The 8,957-nt window shown below is 42.3% G+C and overlaps 1 protein-coding gene across 5 annotated transcripts in view; it reads right to left on the bottom strand.

Moving 5' to 3' along the window:
* si:dkeyp-72e1.9 (syntaxin-binding protein 4) overlaps positions 1-8,957 on the bottom strand; it is a 78,203-nt gene that overhangs the window by 1,593 nt on the left and 67,653 nt on the right. For 4 of the 5 annotated variants that reach the window (XM_051386871.1, XM_051386873.1, XM_051386868.1 and 1 more), the window contains 8 exons: positions 8,613-8,709; positions 7,487-7,614; positions 6,943-7,035; positions 4,296-4,361; positions 3,966-4,163; positions 1,618-1,734; positions 379-428; positions 90-217 (listed from right to left, as the gene is read on the bottom strand). In XM_051386871.1, coding sequence (XP_051242831.1) covers positions 90-217; positions 379-428; positions 1,618-1,734; positions 3,966-4,163; positions 4,296-4,361; positions 6,943-7,035; positions 7,487-7,614; positions 8,613-8,709 — 877 coding nt within the window. The remainder of the gene's footprint in view (positions 1-89; positions 218-378; positions 429-1,617; positions 1,735-3,965; positions 4,164-4,295; positions 4,362-6,942; positions 7,036-7,486; positions 7,615-8,612; positions 8,710-8,957) is intronic. The other variant, XM_051386870.1, reaches the window with a different exon arrangement.

Genomic DNA, 8,957 nt, shown 5'->3' with positions numbered 1-8,957 from the left:
TGTCAAAAATGCTAGCTAAAAGTGGATAAATGGTGTGGAACTGAAGGTATGGAACCACTGATCTAAGTGGTTTCAGCTGCAGTGTGTACCTTGGTCAGCAGGGAGGGTGCTGACTCCCGCCACCAGCTCTTTGGCCTCCACAGCCAGCTGGAAGGCGGGATCAGGAAGTGGTGACGGAGTGTCGGGGCTGTCGGTGGCTGGAGACGACCTGTTGCTCCTGACACACACACACACACACACACACACACACACACACACACACACACACACACACACACACACACACACACACACGCACACGCACACGCACAGGAAGAGTGTTATAGCAGGCCACTTCCTGCAGAGCTGTGGGGAACTCATAATGTGACCGTCTCTTACCCGCCTTCTCCTCCAAACAGGCTGGGTGTTGTCAGCACTTTGTGGACATTCTGAGGACAGAGAAGACATGTAAGACTGAACCAGTACAGACAGAAGGTCATCATGTGACACCAAAACAAGAACCTCAAGGTTGCAGAGAGAGAGAGGGGAGGTCTGATTCTAAAGCCTGAATGAGAGGCAGACTCGGACCCCTATAAACCTGACCCGACCGGGGTTTCAGGCCTCAAAGACTGGTCCATAAAGCTGCAGTAGCTAACTTTAATAAAACTATGTTTTTGTCAGATTTGCTGAAACTTATATCCTGACACAGAATCTGTATGTGACGCCCTGGAAATGAGACTCAACAATCAATTCTTTCTCAGCTCTGATTGGTTGTTTTTGTTCAGGCCCGGTGGATTCTTTCAAATCCCATTAGGAGCACTAGGAGGAGCCAGAGGAACCTGATTTCTTCACAGATTATCTGTCTCATGTGAGTGACATTTATCTTTAAATATAGTTTCAACTTACGTGGAAATGTCCTAAGAAAAATCTTCTTAAAATTGTGTAACTAGGAGCAATTCTTTGTGCTGAATATGGCCCCAGATATCAGTCTGGTTTACGAGATGTAGCAGAGAGCTGCAGTTTGTGTCTCCTCCACTGGGGGGCAGACTGGCTCTATAACAGTTTGGGATGTTTGGAACTGTCAACTGTTATTTTTGATTGGCCGTCTGTTAATTCCAGTGCATGAGACTGGAAGTGTCCCAGTCTGTGTGGATTATGAGATGAACACATGCTGATTTAGAGCCACACAGGCCTATTAAGTAATTACTGTTATCAAACTAACACTGGGAATCCTTACAAATATGGCAGTCATCTCCCAAACCAGCTACTGGCACAGAGTTTGTGTCAGTCCCTTCAGAGGAGATCGGCTCCTTCTTGAAGAGGAAGTTGTTGGGACTATTTTTTTTAGCAGCGGATTAAACAATGTTTAGTGTTCTTGTGTGTATGTGAGACAGCAGGACGGTGTGTGTGGGATTGAATTATAATAAGCTACAACATGTAAGCCAGTGCAACAGTGTGGCTCATTGGTGTGTTTAATAGTTTTTGGATCAACAGGAAGACGATATATCAGTACATGTTAGTGAATCCCATGCCCAGAGCCAATCAACTGATGCTACTGACAATAAGAAATATAGAAAATAACACGTTCTCCTGAACTGAAAAGCTCATGTCTATAAAGTGAGTGTGAGATAGTCGTACCTGTGCAAAGCCCAGCAGTTTCTTGTTGGAGATCTCCAGATGTTTCCTGCTCTGCTCCGACTTCCTCAGCTGGCAGTCAATGGTTGTCAGCCTCCGGTTCAGCTCCAGCACCTCCTCCTGAGACACACACACACACACACACTCTATCATTTGTGTGCACAGTAAGCACTAAGAGCAGCTGATAGCATTGTGTAGGTGTGGTTTCCATAGGGAACTAACAGTGGAACAGACTGAGGGAGTTCATTGTTCTCTGAGGATTAAGGTTGTGTGTAACTCAGCTTACATTCATTCCTCTGAAATGTCAACTTTTCATCATCAGGTGAAACAGCCCTGTTTACAGCTGTGTGCATTTATAAGATAATCCAGTGGGATCTTTAAAGTAGTAGAAAAATATTCCTAACCCATAAAGGAACACTTCATTCTCCAGATTTGGAGATGCATGGTCTTCCCTGGACAGCAACAATATGCTTTAAATTATGTAATATATGAGTTCTGTAAATAAATGATAATGCCCAAGTTCTGTTCATTTATACAGAAGAGCAGCAGAGTAAATATAGAAGAAATAGAGACCATAAACTGGAAACCGTTTACTGAGATAATGAATCAAGTCAGTTGGCTAAGTTCTCCATAAGGCTCAATACTATCAGAATTTGTTTTTGCAGCCAATTGAGCTGCCCCCTGCTGTCCGTTATTGTACGGTCAGTGGTGCCAGCTTTTAACCAAATTTCCCGAAAAATAGGCGGAAGGATGCACTTTTCCATCCACTGCTGTTCTGTAAACATTAGTTCATTGCTTTATGGACATAAATGATTGGTGGAGCTAATTCTCTGTCAGTGCCATTAAAGCATCGCAGAAGAAGAGAACACAAGATGGCGTCATTAAAAGGGCTGCAGTGGAAAACGTGATGGGAACACATTTTTGCTGGTTTCATGTAAGGAAGATTACAGTCGCCTCATCCTCCACGCACATCTGATGTTTTCAGCTCTTCATCGACGTTAACATCACTTGCTTGTCCATGTGTCCATTCACTGCGTGACTTCACCCATATACCAACAGAATGTTTTACAGCATTTCTATTCCAAAATGCACATAGAAAGTGAATGGAAAAGCAACTTTCAATCTGGTCTTTATCAAAGCTCTCTATGGACAGTCTGCAGAGACCAGGGAGGAGGAATGGAAGAGAAACAACGAAGGATGGAGGGAAGAAAGGAATGAAAGATAGAAAGAGGAAGACTGTATTTAAACTCTAACCACGTGACCGTGTCCTCAGCAGCTGTCACAGTTTTGTGGTCCTCAAACACTCACTGTCCTCATTTCTGTTATTCTCTCATCTCTGTCACTGGGCATTACTCTGTCTCACGGCGCCAGCGCACAGCCAGAGGATTTACCACCTGAGATGAAAAGCCACAGGTAGTGAGGCGGTAAGCCTGAGAGCCAGAGGAAATAAATATAAAGCCTTCTTTTCATCAGAGCAGCTGCTGGTGAAAGCACAGAGCTGTGTGGCTCCGTCACTGAGGCTGCTGCAGGGTCTCCAGCTCGAGACGGAGGATGGAGAGAGAGGCTCCATGTTCACAGTTGATTGTTGGCTCGACTTCACACCAGCTACAGAGGTTGTTATTATAAACAGCTGCTTTGTGCTGTTTACCTCCTGTCTGCAGGCACACAGGCACTCAAAGTGATGCTAACCAACCCACCAGCTCGTCAAATACTCATACAGTACAACACAATACAAATGAGACTCAACACTATCTTTCTCAGCTCTGATTGGTTGTTTTCGTTCAGGCTCGGTGGAGTCTTACAAATCCCATTAGGAGCACTAGGAGGAGCCAGAGGAACCTGATTGTTTCACAGATTATCTGTCTCATGTTCTACTACTACTGATATAGTGAAAATTTCAGAAAGAATATATTTTTGCTTTCTCTCCAATATAATGAAACCAGACAGCTCTCAGCTTGTGGTGCTCAAAGTATATATATAAAAAAACACATTTAAACTCAACAGCAATGTTTTTCCATGGTTCCAGAAACCATGATCCCGGTTACTCAAGATAATCCACAGACCTTGTTGTGAGCAGTTCAGTGTTAGAAATGTGTTACTGTAATTCCCCTACTTTTAGTGGTAACTAGCAACGTAACAAATTATGTTTTCAAATGATATACTGCAATTACAATTATTGAAATTTAAATGGTTTGTTCCTTTTGTCTCACTTTAAAATAGTGGACAACTGCAGAAGACAGCAGACAAACGCAGTGCGACTGAGTGTGTCCTGTTGATCTAAAGCAGAGGTCAGCAACCTTTAAGTAAAAGTTGAAAATTGAACTGAATTGAATAAGCAGTTAGAGACTCACCTTGGTGGCCTCCACTCCTCGTGCTTGCCTCTTGCTGGCCAGCTGGTTCTTCAGGTCTCTGATCTCAGCCTCCAGCAACTGGATCACCTCCTCGTAGTCCTGCTCCGCACCGCTGGCCTGCTGCTGGCCCGCCTCGGCCTCAGCCACCTGCAGACGGCTCTTCAGACGGGTGTTCTCCTCCACGGTCAAACACGCTTTCTGGGAACAGCCCCATATACTATATATTCAGACACCTGTAGCAGACTCTTTGAATTCACATCTAAACATTAATCTCACTGGCATTTAACTGGTTTCAACATGTAACCTGATAAAACAGCAGTCTGCTCTTACCTCCGAAGTCTTCTGCAGCTCCTCCTCCAGGCTTTTCTTGCTGTGCTCCATGTCCTTCAACATCACCTGCCAACAGAGGCAGCAGATGAAGCCCGGGAGCTTTTACAGCTGGAACCATCAGGTCAGTGGGTGTGAGCCCGCTGTGGCTGGCTGAAACCAGGCTACATAATCGGGGGAACACTCCCTTCTGCCCTCATTCATTTCATCTGGTTACCATAGACATGTGTCAGTTGGTTTAGTGCCAGCTGATAATGGTTAATGAATTAAAGTTGTGTGCTGAATATGTTGATAAAACCCCAGTTTTGATTCTTTTTATGGCCAACATTGTATTTGCATTCTGTAATGACGTCCCTACGTTGAAGCTTTCACTGTGAGATTCAGATGTGATTGTCACTGAGACTACTGATGACTAACTGTTTGGCCATGTCTGTATGTGTGTATGTGATTATCTTAACATTTTTTCGGCTTTTTACACCTTTTATTTTGTTAGAAATAAAGATAGACAAGAACATTGGTGAGAGAGAGGTGATGACATGTACAGGGTTTCCATACGTCCTGGAAAAGCTGGAAATGTAGAGCCTAGTTTTCCAGTCATGGAAACACCTGGAAATTGATTAAAATGACCAAATATCCTGTAAATAATCAATATTGTCCTGGAACATACTCACTCAGATCACCTACATAAACTGTGTGTGTGTATTTAGTTTTGAAACTCGACTTGGATAAACTGGATGACATTTCAAACAGGTTCACCAGATGTAAAGTGGAACTTTTTAAAATTATGGTGCAAATAATTACAGGCCAATAAGCATAGTGCCAACCATCTCTAAAGTTGCAGAAAAGCTGGTTGCACAGCAAATTTCTGATTACCTGAACACATCCCCTTTTTCACTGCATTCAATGCAATTTGGTTTTGGAGCTAATTATTCGACCGAAACAGCAAATTGTTTTTTCACCGAAAAAATTAAGACTGATGGACAGAGGTGGTGTGGTAGCAGCTGTCTTTCTTGATCTCAAAAAGGCATTTGATACGGTAAATCATAAAATCCTAGTCTCAAAATGATCTGCTTTCAACTTCTCCCCAGATACACTTAACTGGATACAATCGTATTTAGGAATGAGACAACAGCAGGTCAGAATTCAAAATCATCAATCAACTACCCTTGATTTATCAACTGGAGTCCCACAAGCTTCCATCCTGGGCCCAATACTGTTCAGCCTATATATAAATGATTTGCCATCAGTGTGTCCCAACACCTCATTTATGTGCATGGCAACAGTAGCACACAAGCTGCTAGTAAGTTAACACAGTCCCTGGGTCATGTAGCTGCATGGCTGGAGCAGTGCTGTCTACAACTCAACGTGTCCAAAACAGTATGCATGTTTTTTAGTAAATCCAAGACTCACACAATACCACCAGATGTGTACATATCAGGGGAGAAGTTGCAGGTGGTAACAGAATATAAATACATTGGCATTATAATAGATTCCAGGCTCTCATTCAAGTTGCAGGTGAAAAGGGTCGGTGATAGAGTGAAATTCAGCCTCTCAAATTTTAGAAGCATCAGATGCCAACTATCACCTGAAGCAGCTAAAATGTATATGCACTCCATGATACTGTCACAGATGATGTATTGTTTCACAACATGGTCACATGTAGGTATTTCTCAGCTAAAACCACTCCAGTCTTTGTACAAACAGGTCATCAAAACACTGGACAAGAAACCAAACCACTCCCACCACTGCCCAATCTTAAAAAAATACAACATGCTCAGCTGGGATAACATGATAAAATATGCAAATATGTGTTTAATGTACAAAGTCATCAACAGTCTGACATCCCCTCCACAGAATTTGTACAAGTTCGAACATCTGCATACCACTCAACGAGAGAGAGAGAGAGAGAGAGAGTGTTTTAAGTCTTTGCCTTAACTAATCACTTGTGTGATGTTCAACTATTGTATATTAATCCATTGTCTTCATTGTGATAATTCTGTTTTCTATTTTAATATTGTACATTGTATTGTAGTTTGACTTGTAGGTTGACTAGAACATCTGTCCAGGGACAACAGATGGAAAATAGCCTTCTGGCTAACTCTGGTGCATTTACAGGAATGTTTAATTAATGTACACTGTCCCTGTTAAAATAAACCAATAAATAAAAATAAAATAACATAACTGACTGCACTCATCTTTTAAACACTGAATCAATTTTTTCAGAGCTACAAGCGAAATTCTCATGTCTCCATGCAAACAGCCTATTCATGATCAAATCTCTTGTTGCTATGGTTGATAAATACATGCACAGTGATGTTCATTGTATTTGCAATGAACAGTTTAACTTTCGAAAAGATGAACGGAACTGAAACCTGGGCATTAGGTGAGCTACTGGGGCGCCCTGTTTAACAGATTATCTTTTGAGTATATGTGTAAGATACATATTAGCTGAATTTGAACTATTTACTTAACCTATGCTATACAAATGTTCAACAACAATGTTTTACAATGTGCATACTTTTTTTTGTTTATTTATTTTTGGGGCTTTTATAGAGGGAGAGAGAGAGAGAGAGAGAAAAAACACGCAGCAAAGTGCCACAGGTCGATCCATTCACCAATACATTGTGTGTGACAGTTTGTGTGTGTTCACCTTGAGCTGCTTCATCTGGGTCTGCAGCTGCTTCACCTCTGTCTGAAACTGCTCCATCTCCTCACTGCTATAGCTGCATTCTGACTCATATGTCTGCACACACACACACACACACACACACCACATTATGACACGTTACGTTTATGACTGTGTTTTTGCATTTTGTGTTTTCTATTCATCCTAATTCTTCAGGATCAGAACTCTGTTCAAGTATGAATTCAGACTTTTTACAAATCATCATCTTGATGTACTTATCTCGGAATTCTTTTCATCCGTTTATTGACATTAAATCACAGCATAAACTGTTTATTTTAGGCTAAGACCATAATTAAAGGGGGGTGAATATTCGCCTCGTGTTTGTTGGGAACACACCATTACAGAAGGGTAAATCTGCTCCACACACACACACACACACACACACACACACACACACACACACACACACACACACACACACACACACACACACACACAGACACACACAGACACAGACACACAGTCATACAGACTACAGGACTACAGAGAGGCTGTGAGGACTGCTTACGGGGGAGTGGAAGGCTGACGTGTCCATCAAACTGGCTGCTTCATGGTAGGAAAACATGAAGGGACCTGCCCCTAAACCAAGTTCCTCCAGGTTCTCCTGGAAGGTGTTCCGGGTGGCCTCCACGAAGTCTGAGGGTGGACAGAAAAGCACAGGTAGGAAATGTTTGCTACTAATGACAGAAAGGCCAGGGTTACCATGGCTACCAGGACACCAACTAATACAGTAAGAAATGGTTAAGAGTTTTATACAGACATAAATGAACAATGGTAGAAATGTTTATGCTGTTATTAACTGATGTCATACATTTTAAAAATCTATCTACCGGTTAGCTAGATGGGATTTAGAACATTAATATAGCAGCAAACAATTGTTAGCTATGTGAACATATAGTGGAGTCATTGTTTCCTGAGAAGAGAATTGACGTCACACTCCCCTCTGCCTGTGCTGTAATCCAGGTGCTGTGGTTTGTTTACATAGCTGGTCGGGCCACACGTGCTTGTTAGTGCATGTGAGTTCTTCTGTGTACAGCTGAGTAGGGCAACTGAAACGGCTGTTTTTATCATGTGTCTGTGAATTATGGATTTTTTTCCACCAACCAGAGTTGGTGATTGTTGGAACAGTGGAAAGTGTTTTGGTGAATTTTATCTCGTTTCTGTCAAGTTTTGCTTATGTTTCTATGTGAGGTATCGAATTAACCTCTCTCTTTCAAACACTAAAGAAGTGCTATCTATACTGCTGTTAGAAGAGGTAAGACACCAGACATAGACATAGCACGCCTAACATGGTCACCATTCATTGAATATATTGAAAAGTCCCTCACAAAAATAACTGTTCCCTGGTCAATGTCAATGTATAACCATGTGCTATTCAGAAGCCAAACCAGCTCCAGTCATAGAAATGCTTCTGCCTGGATACAAGCAGACACAGAGATGCCTTGTGGTTATGCAATGTGACACCACACAAAGTGACACAAGCAGTAACTGACATGCAGCCGTCACACGGAGCCTGTGACTTGACAGGATTTCAGCACAGATATTTCACCTTGCTGTTGACACAACTGGAAGCGTGTGTGTTTGTGTGTGTGTGTGTGTGTGTGTGTGTGTGTGTTTCTGTACGTGTGCTTTACCTCCATAGGCCACAGTGCCTTGTGGGTCTGTGGTCAGACTCTGCCTCAATTTCTTCCTCTTCTCTTCTGTGACATCCAATCCGAGGAAGGACAGAGCCTGAGAGACAGAGATGAAAGATGAACAGAGATAGAGATAAAGATGAAGACTTGGGTCATTTTAGCAAGGTGCCATTGCAACACTGCTTAAGAACTATAGTATGTACTGTCATCAAACAGCACACATGCCCGCTTAGGGTTTGTCTAATTCATATGAACAGATATCTTTATATAAATGCAGTATCTGAAGTATTTTGGCATTGGAAGCTTTCCGGTTTCTGTTTGTAGTCCAAGTAGTTTTGACCAGTC

The sequence above is a fragment of the Dicentrarchus labrax genome, unplaced genomic scaffold (genome assembly GCF_905237075.1).
Source record: "Dicentrarchus labrax unplaced genomic scaffold, dlabrax2021, whole genome shotgun sequence".
In the NCBI taxonomy this organism is placed as follows: Eukaryota; Metazoa; Chordata; class Actinopteri; family Moronidae; genus Dicentrarchus; species Dicentrarchus labrax.
This window is presented reverse-complemented; position numbering and strand designations above follow the sequence as displayed.